The 19,728-nt window shown below is 26.7% G+C and overlaps 2 protein-coding genes across 5 annotated transcripts; both read right to left on the reverse strand.

The window, feature by feature from the left end:
* Positions 1 to 2,696: 2,696 nt before the first annotated feature.
* Positions 2,697 to 19,399, reverse strand: LOC122501813 (transmembrane protein 65). Of its 3 annotated transcripts, none has more exons than XM_043611572.1 (7): positions 19,063 to 19,399; positions 8,593 to 8,718; positions 8,154 to 8,183; positions 4,712 to 4,753; positions 4,304 to 4,371; positions 3,924 to 4,127; positions 2,697 to 3,165 (listed from the first exon to the last, which is right to left on the reverse strand). In XM_043611572.1, exons 1-7 carry the CDS (start codon positions 19,397 to 19,399, stop codon positions 3,025 to 3,027), a joined length of 948 nt encoding a protein of 315 aa, XP_043467507.1. In that variant the 3' UTR covers positions 2,697 to 3,024. The 3 variants fall into 3 exon arrangements, with proteins under 3 accessions (XP_043467507.1, XP_043467509.1, XP_043467508.1); XM_043611574.1 differs by lacking the exon at positions 19,063 to 19,399 and adding an exon at positions 10,469 to 10,557; XM_043611573.1 differs by lacking the exon at positions 8,154 to 8,183.
* LOC122501816 lies at positions 10,468 to 15,720 on the reverse strand. Of its 2 annotated transcripts, none has more exons than XM_043611576.1 (2): positions 15,046 to 15,720; positions 10,468 to 10,557 (listed from the first exon to the last, which is right to left on the reverse strand). In XM_043611576.1, the coding sequence occupies exons 1-2, from the start codon at positions 15,276 to 15,278 to the stop codon at positions 10,485 to 10,487; spliced, it is 306 nt and encodes a 101-aa protein (XP_043467511.1). In that variant the 5' UTR covers positions 15,279 to 15,720; the 3' UTR covers positions 10,468 to 10,484. The 2 variants fall into 2 exon arrangements, with proteins under 2 accessions (XP_043467511.1, XP_043467512.1); XM_043611577.1 differs by having other exon boundaries at positions 10,469 to 10,557; positions 15,058 to 15,720.
* Positions 19,400 to 19,728: the final 329 nt, after the last annotated feature.

A 19,728-nucleotide genomic window follows, 5' to 3' on the forward strand; every position in this document is an offset into this window, starting at 1 on the left:
ACAATTTAAAGTAAATTCCTAAAAAGATGGAATTATTCTCTTAATTTTTTTGTAAGAATTTAATTACATTTCACGAATATAATTAAATTCTTCATTGAAATTCAAACATTTTCACAATCTACTTTTTTAATAAAAGTTCTCAAAAGAATTCAATTATTTAAAAAAATGTAATAAAATTCGATGCAGGAATTCAATTATTTTCATAAATAATAAGATTCTTTACATTATTTCAATTATTTAAAGAAAAATTTGAAAAAATTCATTGCAAGAATTCAATTACTTTTATAAATTAATAAAATTCTTCACAGGATTTCAATTATTTTTAAAACAATTTTAAGTAAATTCTTCGAAAAATGTCACTATTTTCAAAAATTTTGATAAAATTCTTCGAAAGAATTCAATGATGTATTTTTAAAAATTCATGCTATAATGCTTTTAATATTCAATTATTATCTAAAATTTTAACTAATATTCATTTTCAAATCAATTTTTATTGGAAAATTCTACAAGAATTCAATTATTTAAATACGAAAATAAATAATTTATTGAATAAATGAATGTTTTTCGAAACTAAATTAACATAAAGAATTTTATCAACAAATTTGATTTTTGTCGAGAAATTTTAATAAAATTTTCAAGAATAATACAATTTTTCGAGGAATTCAATTGAAATTGTATTAAAAATATTTGAAATTCTATGATGAATTTTTATTATTTATGAAAATAATTGAATTTTTGTAAAAAATTTTATTATTTATGAAAATAATTGAATTATTGCAAAGTACGCTTAGAATTTTATCAAAATTTTTTTTTTTAAATAATTGAATTCTTTTGAAAAATTTTATTAAAACTGTAGATATTGAAAATCATTGAATTGAGAAAAATTTTTTGAAAATAATTGAAATTTTGCAAGGAATTTTATTAAAATTTTTGAAAATAATTGAAGTTTGGAGAAGAATTTTATTATTTTTAAAGATAATTGAATTTTAATAAGAAATTTTTTTAATTTTTCGAGCATAATTGAATTTCTGGGAAGAATTTTATTACTTTTGAAAATAATTGAATTTCTGCAATCATTTGTAACTTCTCCAAAATTCAATTTTTTCCAATTACTTAAATAAAAATCCCTGACTTTTCCCTGACCAATTTTACTTTCCCTGCCCTGAATTCCCTGATTTCCCTGACCTGTGGTAACCCTGAAAAATTTTAATTTTTTCAAAAAATTAAATATAATACTAAAATTCAAGGTTTTTAAAAAAATTCACATCCAATTCACGGTTTTTTCAAGGTTTGACAAAATTCACGTCCATTTCAAGGTTTTCAAGGTTTCAAGGTCCGGTGGCCACTCTATCTAAACTAAAGTTTGGAATAGAAACCTCCGATTAATTTGCTTTCATAAAGAATTTTTTCGAAAAAAAGCTTAGGCGGTCCATTCAAGGTGACATTACAATTTTTTATTTATTTATTTATTTTTTTTTTGCAATTTTCTAAATTATGTTTTTCATACTTCTAACATATGGCAAGCTTCGCACTCCATTATGAGTTTAAAAAAAGTAGGAAAAAGTAGTCTCGATGACAAAAAAAAATAGGAAATAGTAGCCTCGGTGACAAAAAAAAGAATTAAAGAATTTCATTAAAAACTTTTAAAAAAATCGAATTTTCAAAGTATTTTAATTTAATAATTGATAAATAATTAAATTTTACAAGGGGTCACATTCTAATGTATTCATGTTTCTAAGTGCGAAGATTAATAGTTAAAATTTTTATTAGTTAATTTAAAAAAATATACACACTTCAAATTTTTTAATAAAATTGAATTTTCGCAAAGTTTTTTTTGAAAATTTTGAAAAATAAAATTTTTTAACTCTGTTATTTCAAGATAATTGAATTTTTATAAACAATTAATTGAGAATTTTTGATGTAATTGAAATTTCTTTATATTCTATTACAAATAATTTACTTCTTTTAAAGAATTTTATTTAAATTTTTCGAAAATAATCAAGGGAAGTTAGTCACCGTATAATTATAATTTTATTTTTAAAAATTTATTCGCAATACATTCAATTATTTTCATAAATAGTAAAACTTTGACAAAACTAAATTACTTTCAGGAATTTTAATAAAATTCATTGTAAAAGTTCAATTATTTCTATGAATAACAAGAATTCATTTATATTCACCACAAGAATTCAATTACTTAAAAACAATTTTGACAAAATGCTACACGAATATTTAATTATTTTCTAAAAGAATGAAAATTTCATAGGAATTGAATTATTAAAAATAGAGTTTATCTACATTTTTTTTTAAATCAATTATTTGAAATTTTTTTATAAAATCCTCGCAATAATTCAATTACTTTCATAGATAATAAAACTCATTGGAGAAATAGAATTATGTTTAATACAAATTTAATCAAATTCGTCGAAAAATGCAATTATTTTGAAAGATTTGATTAAAATTTGTCGAAAGAATTCAATTATGTTTAGATTTTAACACTGTTTTCAAATGGAAATGTGAAAACTAAAAATCTAAATTTGACTATTTGTTGAGAAAAGTAGCTTTTAGTAGCATTAGGCTCAAAAAAGTAGCCAAAAAGTAGCCTCATATCAAAAAAGTAGCAAATAGTAGCTTTTAGTAGAAGAGTGCGAAGCCTGATTTATGGCTATAAAGTGAAAATCCACGGAACAAGTCGATTTTATGTGTGATTCATTAATTTTATTTTAATGCCGTGAAATTTAAAAGCTAAAAACAAAAATATGATCTTTTCTCAGAAAATAATTATACTCATATAAATAAGTTCAATAGTAACAAAATGAGCCCTTTTCATACAGACGTACACATATAGTTTTATATAATATATAATCAAAAACTATATATATAAAATTATTTACAAATATAATATCAATTTTTACAGAAAAACTTGAACGAATTTAACCAAAAACATGTCAATTGTCAGAAATATGTATCATCTATACAGCTTAAACATATATACAAAAGAAAAACCAGCGCGAAATAATAATTTTAATTAGTCTTTTCGTTCAATATAGGAGCTTCTTCCGTGGACGTTTTTGTTGTTTCTGACTCTGTCTTTTCTTCATGACGAAGGAATAGTAAAGGAGTCATACCTAAAATGCAACCTATGGTTACTCCTATAACTCGACCCTGCAAAGTTCAAAAGAGTCAAATTTTATAAATTTATTTTTAAAATTGAGGCCTTGGATCCAATAACTCGCCCGACGCTCGGAGGAACGCGCAACTGCCAGTCAGTGAGCAGTGAGCGCCTCTGGGCCACTCACTGCTACCCGACTGGTATTAGCGCGTGCCTCCGAGCGTCGGGCGAGTTATTGGATCCAAGGCCTCAATTATTCATTTAAAAACGTGAGTTACTTTCAACTAAAAGCTTATTTTACAATTAACTTTTCAAGAAATTAATTATAAAAATTTTTTTCAGTTTTATAAATTTAACAGTCATATAAAATTTGTTGTTTCAAATTAATGTTTAGCGCAAAAGAATCATTTTGAATGCATACCAGTTACCGAGAGTGAACCAATTGTTGTGGGTCCTAATTTTCTTTTTCAGATAAATATAGTATAATACAGAATATTTAAAAACAAAAATAATCTCTAAAAAAATCTTTATATTTTCAATTGCATGCTCACATGATAAAATTTCATATAAAGCCGTACTAAAGTAATAACTTTTTTACCTTTATTTTTACTTTATTTAAAAATTAATAATACCATCAACTCCCTTAAAAAAACGAAGAAAATTCACTCTACTGAACCCCTTTTTCAGTAAAATAGAAGCCTTTCATAAATGTTTTAAATTCGGGGTTCTACACCACCCCAGTTTTCCGTTAGAGGATAAAAAACTCAATTTCCGTTCTAGGGTTAATTTTCATTTATATACTAAAACTTACCATATTTGCTGACATTCTCGATTTTGGTAGATCTAATTGAATAGGTGTTAACTTTGGTGGTGTGAAGCCAATTTTTTGTGCTAAAAGTTCAACATAATACGCAGATCCAATTCCCAATATATCTGAGAAAGTATTTCCAATAGCAGCAGCTGCCATAGTTGACAAAGTAATAACAGTTCCCAAGTACATCTCAATGCGATCTCCCTATATTCAAGACAGTTTTTAAAATAAATATACATATATTTATTTTTTAACCATTGATACTAAGAATTAAAGAATTGAAAAAAGTGAAAACAATTAAACAAAGGATTTTTTAAAATTAAAAACAGTTTTAATTTGAAATAAAAATTTTTATTTTCTAATGACATTAATATACGTACAGCAATAATCATGATAAAGTTGTCGAGAAAACCAAATCCAATGAAGGGAATGGCATTAGCGACCAAGACTAAAGAATGCAATTTATTAATTCATTTATTACAGTTTCATTTTTAAAATTATATTGAATTCAAGTTCTTGACCTCAAAAATGTTCGATTATTAAGTTAATATTCAAAATAGTTATAGATGAAATAATAATTAATCGGAAATTTTAACTGTATTGAAAGTCGAATACAGCAAAAAAAATGTTATTTTCATTTAAAATAAAAACAATCATCAGTTATCTAATAAAACTTGACGTCAGAAACTTGAAATATTTATGGATCTTAATCTTTAAATTAAAAAGAATAAATATTTTACGATTACAAGAAATAGAAAATTTAAAATGAAAATAGTATAACTTATTACCTCGCAAAAGATCTCTACTACAAGGTTCTGGTACTGTCTCGACTGGAAATACAAAACAATTTCTTTCAGTTGGAAATTCCAAAATAAATATTCTTTATCGCCCGTTTGCGGGCAAAATAGTACTCTTATAAAGCATTAGTTATTTTTTATTTTTCTTAAAAAAAATTAGCTTTTCTGTCTCAGAGCTATAATGTCTTTAATAATATTGAGTGCAAGTTCATTCTTCTGAAAAGTATCATTTTTCTTCTTTTTTGTATATATGGGTAAATCTAAAAAACAGTCACTTAAAAATTTCTGGGTGATTTTTAGGACATGGAAAATTGAACTAAACATAACTTTTGAAGCAATTTATGTATTAATATGATATTTTGTGTATTATTAGTTTTTATATATACATTTCAAATATACCAGGTGAGAAAAGTGTGCAGTAAAGAATAGCAATACGGTGAGTAATTAAAAAGGCATGATTCTACGTTCCACTATCATAACATTTTTAGGGTTTTTGCATGTACTTTAGAAGCATTTCATTTTTAAAAATTTCTAAATACCGTATTTTGGAAAAGAATATTATCAGGGTTGCCACGCTTTTGCTCATTTCAAATTCCCTGACTTTTCCAGGTTTTTAAAACTACATTTATATTTTACAAAATTTATAATTCAAACCTTTTTGAAATTAAACAACTTATAAAAAATTGTTATAAAACATGAAAATATCGATCACTACGAGTCTTCGACTCGGAGCAATCGATATCTTCATGTTTTATAATAATTAAAAATTTTGGACTGATAAAATCATCATTTTATATTATAAGACTTTATAAAAAAAAATTTTTAATTATTTTTTATGAAAATAATTGAATTATTGCGAAGAAATTTATAACAAAAATAAGTAAGTAATTGAATTTTCCAAAGAATTTTATTAAAATTTTTTTAAATAATTGAAATATTGCTAAGAATTTTATTAAAATTTCTGAAAATAATTGAATTTTAGAGAAAAATTTTAATACTTATAAAAATAATTGAAATTTTGACTATAACTTTTTTTTAAACTTTTGACTATAATTGAATTTCTGCTAAGAATTTTATTACTTTTGAAAATAATTGAATTCTTGAGAAGAATTTTTTAATAATATTTCTTTTTAAATACCTAATTATTTTTAATACAAAAAGTAAGTAATTTATTGAATAATTGAATGTTTCTCAAAATTGAATTCTCATAAAGAATTTTATTAACAAATTTTTAAATAATTGAATTCTTTTGACGAATTTTAATAAAATTTTTAAGTATAATTACATTTTTCGAGGAATTCGATTAAAATTGTATCAAAAATAATTGAAATTCTGCAATGAATTTTATTATCTATGAAAATAATAATTGAATCCCTGTAAAAAATTGTATTACATATATAAGAATAATTGAATCTCTGTAAACATAAATTGAATATTTTTGAAAATAATAGAATTATTGCGAAGAAATTTATAAAAAAAAATTTTAAATAATTAATTTCTTTTGGAAATTTTTTTTAAAAATAGTACATATTGAAAGTCATTGACTGGAGGAGAATTTTTGAAAAAGAAATTGAATTTGTTAAAAAGAATATCATTAAAATTTTTGAAAATAATTGAATTTTGGAGAAAAATTTTAATATTTATAAAGATAATTGAAATTTTGACTATAAATTTTTTAAAATTTTGACCATAATTGAATTTTTGCGAAGAATTTTATTACTTTTGAAAATAATTGAATTTCTTTTATGAATTTTAATAAAATTTTTAAGAATAATTATAAATTTTTCGAGAAATTCCATTAAAATTGTATTAAAAATAATTGAAATTTTGCGATGAGTTTTATTATTTATGAAAATAATTGAATCATTGTGAAGAGAAATTGTATAGGAAACTCTTTTAAAATTGAATTAAGAAAATTGAAATATAAAATAAAGAAAAATTAAATTTCAAGAATAAGCACAATAGATTTAGAAAACAATAATTTTCCAGGATTCCAATCAAAATTCCCTGACTTTTCCAGGTTTTTTCAAGGTTTATAAAAATCCCCTGACATTTCCAGGTTTTCAGGTTGCGTGACAACCCTGAATATGGTACTATGGTACTATGAATTTATTAATAGGATAATCTAATTTCAAATAAAATGAGCAGTTAAATAATTTTTAATGGCACAATTTTATTATAATTAAAAAGAATTGTTTATAATAATGATTCGCGTATGTGTTCTTTTGTGTTTGTGTTAAATTTCTCAATAATACTCACTTTGACTGTATTTTAGAGTCTGGAATTTTCTATTAGGATTTATTTTAGTTTTATTATCAACGTAAATTCTCTAAACAAATATTCTTCAGTCTCTTCTTGAGACTAAAGGCAACTACTGCCTAACTTAGGCTACTATGGCCAATATACTTTGTTTCGTCAGGATTCACGGGCAACTGCCTCGATTTCCCTTTGTCGATTCTTTTTAATATTGAACGACATTTTGGTAGGAAGGACCTACTTATTATTGTGATATTAAGTTAGTACTTAATGATTATCTGCTACCTTGCAGATTTGTTTGAATGTCATCACCCAAGTTACCTCATAAACTGACATTAATAATTTCTTATTAAGTTCATTTAATTACAATATGTTTTTTACTAAAAATATAAAAATGTTACGAAGTCATACGTAACACACTCTAACAAAATAATTCAAAACCATCTAATTTCTTTTGTAACTGATAGTTTTATCATTTTTACATAAACCTGTAAAATGATGTAAGCAATGAAGGAGTGCTCACAAATTAAAATTTTTTTCTTTTTTGTCAAAGTGAGTAAGTTTTTTAGATTTGTCCATATGGCTATTTTCTAATACTAGTAGCGAAATCTAGTAACAGAATTTTAGTTATACAGTCATGTCCCTGTTTGGAATTTTAAGGATGATTTAAAAGTGTAAAGCGTGGACTATGCTAAATTTTTTTGCATGCTAAACTAAGTAAAGGTATATATTTTATTGTTAGTTCTGTTGAGCAAATATGAGGTATTGTAGAGGCCCAAGTACCACCATGAGGCATAACTACCACAAATTTAAAAAATTTAACTGAATGTGACGTCTGGAGAATAAAAATATTGGTCGAACTTCTCGGTAGTATTGAAAACGAAAGAATCCAAGTTTTTAAAAACTCCTTGCTTGATAGGAGTTAAAGATGTTTAAGGCTTTGAAGTTTTGTTGGATTATGTGTGATGTGAAGGGACAAATTCGATTTTACATCTAATTATGTGTCATTTTTTTTATCCCAGTGAATTATGTAGTAAAGTAGTCGTTACAGTGGAAATTTCAAGACTTAAGTGATAAATGTATGAAAATTCATTTCTAATATTAAAAACTTTGAGTGCAATTAGAAAAAATTCTAACTTTTAAACTTTCATTATACTTTAATTGCATGCAAGCTTACATGATGCATTGATATTCTTTGATGTGTCCGCTTGAAGCAAAACAAACAATTTTTTACCCTTTAATAATACGTTAAATTGTCATTCGACTCTTCATAAATTATTATTAAGAAAAACTTGTAAAGTTCTCTTAAGTTCACTCTCTAAATATAACTAAAAGTCAAAAATCAATTAGAATACGTCAAAAGTCTGCAACACAAGAAAGTAAATTTTCAAGTATTTTTAATTTAAAAATTGTAAGAAATTATAACGAAGTGAATCGTTACTTATTCTGCATAATCTGTAATGTGTAGGATAGTTCCGCGTTCAAGGAGTCTTTCCGTGCATATAAATTCAATACTCTTTTAAGTCAAAGACTGTTGACACATTTCAAGTGAATTTTCACTTATTCAGATTTAGAGAGTTGAATGTTTTAGAAAAAACTTTTCACAATTTTCTTACCATACTTTTGAAGAAGCCAGTCATCAGGAACTGCACAATAACTGCCTGTGGGATCTACTTGTCCAAGCGACGGAATCGCGCTCGGACGACCAAATTTATTTCTCCATCGAAAAGTAGCCAATTGACCTGTTGAATAAGAATTAAAAAAATATTTATTTAGGAACAAGAGAGAGTCTTAATTTCAATTCTAGACTTAAAATATATGGAACCGTCGGTATTAGGGTTCCCCGATGTATATCACGAGCAGGTTGCACGAGCGAATTTTGTATACACAGGGCTCGGGTCGTCTTTAAGACTCAAAAAAAGTCGCTTTAGTCGCATAAATTTTCAACAAAAGTCACGAAAAGTCGCATAAAATTTCCGAAAAAGTCGAAAAAAAGTCGCATGAAATCTTAGAAAAAATCAAAAAAACGACAAAAAGAAAACACAAAATTGTCAAAATTGTAAAAAAATCACATTTCTCGACAACAGATACATTAATATCAAACAATCCGAAATATAATTTTAAAAAATTTAATAAAATTCATAGCAAAATTTTAATTATGTATTATTAACATTTTTTTTAAAATTCTCTTTAAAATGTCAATTATTTTTATAAATAATAAAACTCTTCTACGAAATTCAATTATTTAAAAAAAATTTTGATAAAATTCTTCTCTAAAATTCAATTATTTTCAAAAGTAATAAAATTCTTCGCAGAAATTCAATTATATTCAAAATTTTATAAATAATAAAATTCATCATAAAAATTTAATTATTTTCAAAAGTTCTGATAAAATTCTTTGCAAAATTCAATTATCTTCAAAATGTAAGAAAATTCTTGGCAGAAATTAAATTATTTTCCAATTTTTTTTTAAATTCTCCTCAAAATTTCAATTATCTTTGTAAATAGTAAAATTCTTCTGCAAAATTCAATTACTTTTAAACATTTTTAAAAAAATCTGTTCAAAATTTCAATTATCTTTGAGAGTAATAAAATTCTTCTCTGGAATTCAATTATTTGCAAAAATTTTAAATAAAATTCTTATCAAAAGTTAAATTATCTTTATAAATAATAAAATTCATTTTGGAAATTAAATTATTTTTAATTTTTTTTTAAATTTCTCCTCAAAATTTTAATTATCTTTATAAATAATAAAATTCATCCTGGAAATTTAATTATTTTCAAAAGTTATATGATATATATGTTCTTTGCAAAATTCAATTATCTTCAAAAAGTAAAAAAAATTTTGGCAGAAATTAAATTATTTTCTATTTTTTTTAAATTCTCCTCAAAATTTCAATTACACAGGCCTACAAAATTTAGAATTTTGTCAGACTCAGAAACAGGATAAGTCATTTCCGATGTAATTTTTCACCCTGAATCCAAAACTGGCAGCGAAATTGCTCTATCACGTCAGGATTCTGAGATATTCTAACCTAAAAGAGTAAAAAAGGCCATTTTTGGCAACATTTGACTCTCAATAAAATCTACAAAAAATTTTTTTTATCATTGGAACAAATTTTAAAAGAAAGTACAATTATTCACCTTTCAAAATATTCTACACCCGATCCGATCCGCCTTTTTTCACTAAGGTACAACAATTTAAAGTTTAGGTTCCACGACCGATGTCGGATTTTCAAAATTCAAAATGGCGGATCCAATATGGCGGCTGTTAAAATAAAAAATTGATCGGATTCGCTTGAAACTTTTTACTCGGGGGTTTTTGAGGTCGCTAATTACGAATCTGATGTCAGATTTTCGAAATTTAAAATTGCGGATCTAATATGGTATTGTATGTTAGTAAAATCGAAAAACGTAAAATTCGAACATTTAGGGCATAATTTATACACTCTTTTAGTAAAGAAAATTAAAAGTTTTATTTTTTTTATGAACCTTTACACATTTTTCTTCAAAGGATCTTCGTATAGTTGGTTTCGTTTTCAGAATATAATACAGAATCACTCCTTTGCTTATATCTGGACCTGTAAATACATCTTTTCTCAATTTAGATATGGGTAAATCTAAAAAACATTCAACTTTTATGTACGTATGCCCTACAAAAAACCTAATTCCTTCTGGATAAAATACATGTTGTACTACTCAATGCCTCAGAAAAAGTTTGGAGTGGTTAATTGAATAATTTATGTGTTATGCGACTTAAAAGTCAGAGAATAATAGAAAAACTCAAAAATTTGGCGGTGATTTTTAGGAGATGGAAGATTGAACTGAAAATAACTTTTGAAGCAATTTATGTATTAATCTGATATTTTGTGTATTATTATTTCTTATTTATTCATTTCAAATATACTAAGTGAGAAAATTGTGCAACAAAAAATAGCGAAATGGTGAGTATTTAATAAGGGGTGACTCTAATTTCAACCACAATAAATTATTTTAGTTTTTTTGCATGTAGTTTTTGAAGCATTTTAATTTTTAAAAATTTCTAAGTACACATTGTATTTGACAAACGATTGTTAACAATTTGGTATGTTAACAAAACTTGTGCCTTTAAAATAAATTGACCTTTAATGGTAAAATATTATGAATGGTGGAGTGTAATCTTTATTTAAATGACACCTTATTTGAAGGCACACTTACAAAATAATTTAAAACCACATAATTTCTTTTGTAACTGATAGATTTCTCATTTTTACATATACCTGTAAAATGCTTCAAAAAGTTTTTATTAGGAATGTATAAAAATCGTGATTTACTGCATCGTGTGGTTTTTCACGTATGTATTTTGAAGTTGGTGCAAAGCTATGATTTTAAAATTAGCCAACATTTGTTTTTTTGTATAAATGACGAAGTTCATACTAATTGTCAATTGTAACCTATTCATTAACGTCAAAAGTAAAGAAACCGCAATGTCTTCAGGTAATTTAATATTATCCTTTATATTTTTATTATATTTAAAAATACTTTTTTTTCTTGATTAGTATTTACTGTTGCCATGTATTTATTAATAATTTCGCTAGATATAAAAATCCTCAAACGGGATAGAATGCACGGAGAAAAATGGATAGTCAAATTTATTATCTAGATAACCATGGGTGATGATCTTGGATACTCAACTATAGGACAACCATCTAGACAGTGCTGCCAGACCAGGAAAATCAAAATTCTTCAAACTTCTAAAACTTTTCTTCAAAAATCTTCAAAACCTTATGAAAAAAATCTTCAAAAAAATCTCCAAATTTTAAAAAACTTAGAATCAAGAATATTATGAAATTATATAATTATTATAACTAATATTTGATCTGAAAGGTTTTGCATTAGATCATAGAATATGTTTCAACCAAACAAAATTTATTCTCTGATGGTAAATTGTATTCTGCTGCAAGAGACTGTTCTTACGTATATCAGGGTGAGATACCATGTGAGCAGAATACGTCTACCGAAAGCAGAAAATCATGAGAGTGAAAAGAACAACAATATCTACCTATCTTTTTTGTACTCATGGTTTTCTGCTTTCGGTGCAAATATAGCGAACATATCTCTCTCACATTTATGCATTTACGGTTTAGTCACAAAACACTACCAAATGGTAACAATTTACATTCATCTCTCACCATTCTAGTGTTATTTAAAAAAGAAATTAATAAAACTTACTTCTTAAAAAAAATCTTCAAATTTTAAAAAAATTTCTTCAAATTCTTCAAATTTCTCAAAACTACAAATTATTCTTCAAATTTGAAGAAAAATCTCCCAATCTGGCAGCACTGCATCTAGATATTCAAATTTAGTATCTTGGGATAATCAAACTTACATACTAACTGCCATTATCCAAGATGTTCACATTTATTGACTATCCTATACACGGAGAAACTTTTAATACCACTAATTCTTAAAACTGGTGAGACATTTTAGTATGTTAGGTTAGATTCAAGGGAAAAACGACATAGGTTATAGAAATTGCTATTGAGACTATCAAAAACACTCATTCAGTATATATTTTACAGTTCTTCATAAGGAAACTAACGAAAATTAGTATGTTGTTTTAGAAAGAAAATAATAATTTTTGCAAAGTTGGGAAAGCCATGAATTAAAAAGAAACACAAAAAATTAATTGTCTATAGATACTCATAGAGACGATAGTGATACTTGGATCTGATGGTAGATGGCATTAGTGTATGTCACTGTAACTGTAGGTAAATATATTTAACACGACGTAAGAACCTAACCTATATTATTAACGCACACGCAAGTAAAGACACGACGATTGGTCACGGAAACCGAAAGATCGCACGATTCGTTAGAAGTACACAGCTGAATCGTCCTTATATATTAAACGAGTGGAAAAATATGTGCCTTCGAGAGAGAGCATTTTTTAAAATAACTTACTAATCAAATTATGTAAATAAGTAAAAGTCGTGAAAAAAATTATGTTATATTGAGGAACAGTTCTTGAATTTAATTTGGCATGAGGAGACATTCACGTTTATTAATAAAAGGTTTTTTTCTTTCATACACGTGTGAATTTCAACTTCGAAAACATTAGGGTTAGTTCGCGACGTCAGGTGATGGACTCGGTGATGCTCGGGCGAAATCGGTTAAGTCCGCCCGCAGTCCTTCCAAAATTGGTATGTTACGTTAGAATGTCTGTTATATATTCTATCTATATGTGGAAAAAAGGTTAGAATTACCGTATTATTTCACAAACAAAAACTAGCATTTTATTCTTTTCTAAAGAAAAATAAGACTATTTCTAATGCAGATAGTAATTTTTGTACACCGAAGGTTGCTTAATATATAACGAACTTATCATATTTTCGTATTAATGTTGAAATTATTAGCACAACGCACGAAAAATCCTCACATTCTAACGTACTTTCAAGTCCAACGCACAATAGGTTCGCGAAAGTCGTTCGCGAACGAGACGCATGAGATAGACAAGGACACAAATATATCTCTGTTCTTTTCTAACTCATGCTTTGCGTTCGCGAACGACTTTCGCGAATCTATTGTGCTTAGGCCTTTAGAATAAAGATAACCAAATATATTTAATATTTAATATTTAATATTCTCCGTGTAGATAATAAACGCAAGTTGCTGTGTTTATACACATCTAAATTGATCAATAAGAAATATTTAATGATAAAAGTTAATTTTTTTAGAAATTAGTGAACATTTTTCCTAGATAAACAATTTTTTATGGAAAATCTGAAAATCTTAAAGAACAAAATACATTAATTTAACGATACTCTTGAAATGTTTAAATTCTTTTGACAGGTTTAAAGGTTATGTTGCTAATTGTAAGTTTTATATATTTTTTAACAATATTTTTTAAGCAATATTATATCTGATATTCAGTATAAAAAAACTTGACAATGCTTTTAAATTTCGAATAATATAAAACTACTTAACGGTGTTCGATGGTCTCTTAAATTTCTCGATAATGTGCGACCAACAGTTATCACCCAACAAATACGGCATTGACCGGTTTAAATGACGTGTAATTGGTAAAAATTCATTTTTTTCTAACAAATTCCCCTCTGTTCACAGGCACTTTTTACAAAATCTGACAACGTACATTTGTCACAAATGTTTTTAATTGTCTGAATTGAAAAGATTTTGTCAATCCATGTAGAAATGCGATTGCAGTATTGGAATTACCATAGCAAAGTAATGCGAATCATTTTGACAGCTGAGCCTTTACGCTCCCTGCATGCTTCTGCCCTCTACTGTCAAAATGGCTGTAACATGCGTCTTGTGGCCTGCCATTACATTACTTTATTATTTCCAATCCTGCAACCGCGTTTCTGCATGGATTAACAAAATCTTTTCAATTCACACAATTAAAAACATTTGTGACAAATGTACGTTGTCAGATTCTGTAAAAAGTGCCTGTGAACAGAGAAAAATTTGTTAGAAAATGAATGTTTACCAATTTCACGTCATTTGAAACAGGCAGTGCCGTTTTTCTTGAGTGTGATCGGTAATCAAACTTCTGAGCAAGCGCTCGCCAAGTTGACTATCCAGGATAATAAATTTGATAATCTAGATATACTAAACGGGAATATATAATATTTCAGGAAGATAATATTTCTGACTATACAGATAATAAATTTGATTATATTTATAGTTTATATTTTCTAACTATCTACTTTGTGACGTAGAGATTAACTGATGAATCAAATTAATATATTAAAATATTCAATTTAAAACATTTGCATCGAATCCCGTCCAAGAAACACTCTGCTACTCGCAAACACCGCTTTCTCAAAAACACAAAATCTCATCGGGGAATTCTTTCAAGACGATGCCGTGATGCAAACTGGTCAACTGAACAACGAACAACCAAACGAACTTTTCAAACACGACCGTTGAGACGCTACCATACAAATATTCTCTTATCTTTGGCACTCTCCTCCGGTCCACAATAAACTCAAACACATTAAAACACCAAATTAATAAACAATAACAATTTATTAATAAAACTCAAAAGCTCGAAATATTAAACAAACTACAAATTAATAAACCAAATTCTCAAACTATAACTCTCGATTCTGACACTCGTCAAAACCGCGTCACGACTTCTCGGAAACCCGCAAGTTAATGTCGAACCATCTGATTGTCCCCAGTAGGCTTTCCCGCTATCAAAATCGTTTCCTTGTTTTTCCTTCGCAATTTTCGGAAGAACCCTTCTTCTTATCCCCACGGAACGGCACCTGAAAGAAACCTGGAAAGGGTCGCTGACCATGTGACGTACGCTGACAATTAATCATGCGCAAAATCATTTAAATTCTGATTTCACGAAAACCACAGCTCCTCACACGCTGATACGAAAGAATATACAAGAGACTTGACAATAAACGAGACAGACCTTTGATAAGAAAGAGACAAACAAACGATTTTCTTAACTCTGAAAATACTTTTCCCACACATTGCAAATTAGGCCGAGTAAGTAACGAAACACTTCGTTACAACTTTTAACTATCCATTTTTCTCCGTATGAGAGAATCGATTATTTTTTGTTACTTATATGGAATAACTAAACAAGGAGCAGAAAATGATAAAGTTAATTTTTATAAATGATAATTAATAAAATTTATAATATCAATAGTATAATTTGAATTTTGTTTATTTCTTGTTTTATATTTCACAAGTCAGGTCGTTTGTAACTCGTGATATAGCATACCCGAAAGTTTGTTTTCCGTCTAACTTTTGAAGCAATTTATGAATATTAATTACATTGATATTTTCTGATTTATTGAATAATTATGAGTAAAATGATATAAACAATGCATGAGTGCTCACAAATTAAAAAATTTTACCTTTTTTTGTCGAAGTGAGCATGTTTTTTAGATTTGCCCATATCTATAGGTGTGGAAATCTTTTTTTCAAGTACTCAAAAGACTTCGAATTTCACGTTTTTTGATTTTACCAACATATAATACCATATTAGATTCGCAATTTTAAATTTCGAGAATGTGACATCAGATTCGTAATAAGCGACCTCAAAAACACCCAAATGAAGAGTTTCAAGCAAATCCGTTAAATTTTTTAAAAATATGTCGCCATATTACATCCGCCATTTTGAATTTCGAAAATCTGACATCAGATTCGTAATTAGCGACCTTAAAAACCCCCGAGTAAAAAGTTTCAAGCGAATCAGTTCAATTTTTTATTTTTGACAGCCGCCATATTGGATCCGCCATTTTGAATTTTGAAAATCCGACATCGATTTTCTAATCAACGATCCCAAAATATTTAGAATCAGATGCTTAAGTTAAAGTACTTTCCAATTATACTTCTCTTCCTTTTTTCAGTTTTTAGGTCGTGGAACCTAAACTTTAAATTGTTGTACCTTAGTGAAAAAAGGCGGATCGGATCGGGTGTAGAATATTTTGAAAGGTGAATAATTGTACTTTCTTTTAAAATTTGTTCCAATGATAAAATAGTATATTAAGCAACAAGAGGATAAAGGCAGCCATTTCTTTACGGTAATTTTTGTGACACGAGTGGAGGTCGAGGGCGAAATAATTATAAATATCAAAATTCTTCTGCAAAAATTCAATTACTTACTAATGTTTTATAAATTTGTTCCCAATAATTCATATATTTTCTTAAAAAATAATTAAAAATTTTTGTTTATAAAGTCTTATATAATATTAGTAAAATATAATGATTGTATCACTATTTGAAATAGGTTTGAATTTGAATCTTTTGAAAAATTTTAATTCCTATGGAAAAATAATAATTAAATATTTATTTAAAAAAGAAATTATTGATGTTTTCGAAAAATTTGAAAGAAATTTGTAAATAAATGTAACAGAACATTTTTTTGACTCAAACTTTTTCCTTTAAATTAAAAATTTTTTTTTAAATTTCTGTCGCATTTTACTAAAAAAAATCTCGAAAAAGTCGATTAGTCGCATTTTTTCACAAAAAAGTCGAAAAAAGTCGAAAAAGTCGCACAATCCGAGCCCTGTAATACAATGTAGCTCTTAAAGTATTAGGTATTATGTGTTTTTACAATAAGCATTTTTGACATATTTTGACAAAATTCAAAATGAATTAATAGAAATGATGGCTAAAGAAGTAATATCCATTATTCAATCTAATGCATTACTCAAAAATTACTGACTGCATTCCAGATATATATCTCATAAAGAACAGCTTTATATCATAATTAGATATTTCTGGGTTACGATAATATAAAGTTAACAGAAAAGGATGCTTTATGTGACTCTGCAAACACTTCAATAAGACCTATAACATTGTTTGGAATTTTTTTTGGGCCACCCTAATTTTCATTGAAAGAAAAATATTTTTACCTACGAAAAATAAAGATGCAAAAAATACAATGGTGCAAATAAAAGTGCTTTAAAAATATAAAATATACATGATTAATTAAAAAGATTATGTAAATGAGAAATAATTATAAATTTGTAAATAAAATAATATTGCAAGTTTAGAACTGACTAGCATACCTTGTTAATCTATATTTGTCAGTAAAACCGGCCAAACGAAGATGGAGATAAAATTGAGATGGAATGACTGATGTTAGTAGACATTCTTCTCTTGTAGATGATTTTTCTACATGAAAAATTATATATAAAACTCATGCTTTTAAATTATATAGTTTTAAAATGTAATATGTAATATGATGTAATTGATCGCTTCAAAAATGTTTACTTTTATTTAAAAAAGAACAATTAAAAAGATTAAATGTTAATTAATTCCACCTTCCATTTAAGTAAATGAATTTTGTCAATTCTAAATTTGTAAACCATCTTTATTATTTATAACAATTTTTATTATTGTTCATTATTATTTATTCATTTTCAATATTGTGAAAAATATCAAAAAACAATTGATTTTTATTTCAATTTGGGATAAGGAGGGTATCCATTCAAAAAATTGGAATTCATATAGTGTTTTATCTCTTTCGATCTCATAGAAGTGATATAAGATTCTGGGGGGGGGGCAAACATCCAAGCTCACAGTATCTTTTATCCTCAAAAAAAGTGAAAAGGGTAATTTTTTTCCTCAAAAAGGGGACAAAAATTTATTTGTTTACAACTTGCATACATAATTCAAATTTTTTATCATATAGTGTCTATAAAATTTTTTAAAAATTATCAATTATTTTCAAAACAATTTTAATTGAATTTCTCAGATAAATTCAAATATTTTTAAATTTAAATTCAAATTTAAATTCACATACTCTTTCTAGGGTTAATCAACTAATTTTAAACATGAATCAATAATTCTTTTTGCACTTTTAAGAATTTTTCTATGCTTTTTTAAATATTTTCTAATTGATAAAAAAGTGACAATTTTCCGCACCTTCTCCACGTTACACTCATATTATTTTAAGAAAAGTAATAAATATTTTAACATAATTCTTTTCATTTCGTTCTCCAGAGTTCATACAGAGTCATTTCTATAAGTATCAATTTTTTTTAAAAATTAGGCCGCAATGACTTAATTCGAAATGTATGTAATAATATAACAAATATCTATTCTCAATATCGTAATAATGTTGACATTAAATTGTAGACACCAACGTTTCGATTAAATAATGATTATAAAGTTTAAAATTCCATTAAATACAAATTATAAAGATGATAATTTAGGGCAGACATGCGCCCTGTTTATATAGCCTTAATAAAATTGAAACTGTCATTTGTCAAAACTAAAGAAAATAAAAACATACTCAAAAATGACTAATTTCAGGTGTAGACATCAGAATCAATGAATGACGGAAGGACTATTATAAGAATTATAAGAAATAATAATAATAATAATAATAATAATCAATGACTATGTGAATTTACGAAAATGAATTAAATTAACAAGTTTTAATAAATAAAATTTAAATACTAGGATAATATAATAAAAATAGAAAACTGCAGAGTGATACAGAGACGGATCGTTTAGAAATCCGAGAATAACCGCAGATAACGGATGAAGCTCATCTGCTTTAAAATTGTTGAAATTTAAAGACTAACTTATTAGAAAAAAAGTGTACTACATACCTTCGTATTCTGCCTTAATCTTCATCGACTGACATTCTTGCAAAGTTGAAATTAAAAGTTCTCTTTCTTCAGATGTAAGTTTAATTGCAAAATCCTTGACTTGAGGTTTCTTTAGAACCCCGACAGTATTTCTGTTAAGAATTAAAGATTCCGGTATGCCATTTTCCTTTATTTTCTCATTTGCAAAAGTTCTGCTCAAATGATTATTGACAGATCCCCAGGAATAACGATTTTTCTGACAGGGTTGCAAAAGACAGATTCTGCCAATTTGATTAATTAAAGGATTGGGCTTGGAAATCGCATGGTACACCACTGCGTTCGAACACATTTTTCTCATCTGTTCTGTGTGCAATGGAAAACAAAAGGCAGTCCTATTTTCTCTAGGTTCGAAATGGAAAACTTGTGATAAATATCTGACTACTCATTATGTTGTTTGGTGGAGAATTGAATCCGAAAATTAGTCGTGCGCGCACTTGTTCGAGTTATGGACGGGAAGGAGAGACGGAAACGAGGTGATTCTCTTCAATCGTTCACAACTGTTTGACAGATTCGCTCTTAGTTCCGTTCATGACATTTCTTTCTCTGCTCTGACGTCACTATATAAATATAATAACCATCACCAACCTTCCCTATATTCTCACACTGTCTCGCACTTCTGATTGGTCA

This window comes from Leptopilina heterotoma, unplaced genomic scaffold (genome assembly GCF_015476425.1).
Source record: "Leptopilina heterotoma isolate Lh14 unplaced genomic scaffold, ASM1547642v1 Lhet_217, whole genome shotgun sequence".
Classification (NCBI taxonomy): Eukaryota; Metazoa; Arthropoda; class Insecta; order Hymenoptera; family Figitidae; genus Leptopilina; species Leptopilina heterotoma.

Coding starts and splice junctions, on each gene's coding strand:
- LOC122501816 (XM_043611576.1), bottom strand. CDS start 15,278: ATGGTCAGCGACCCTTTCCAGGTTTCTTTCAGGTGCCGTTCCGTGGGG. Junction 10,558..15,045: donor AGAATTTGGTTTATTAATTT/GTAGTTTGTTTA, acceptor ATGTATTTACAG/GTCCAGATATAAGCAAAGGA.
- LOC122501813 (XM_043611572.1), bottom strand. CDS start 19,399: ATGAGAAAAATGTGTTCGAACGCAGTGGTGTACCATGCGATTTCCAAG. Junction 8,184..8,592: donor CTGGCTTCTTCAAAAGTATG/GTAAGAAAATTG, acceptor TTTTGCTTCAAG/CGGACACATCAAAGAATATC. Junction 4,372..4,711: donor TAGTAGAGATCTTTTGCGAG/GTAATAAGTTAT, acceptor TGCATTCTTTAG/TCTTGGTCGCTAATGCCATT.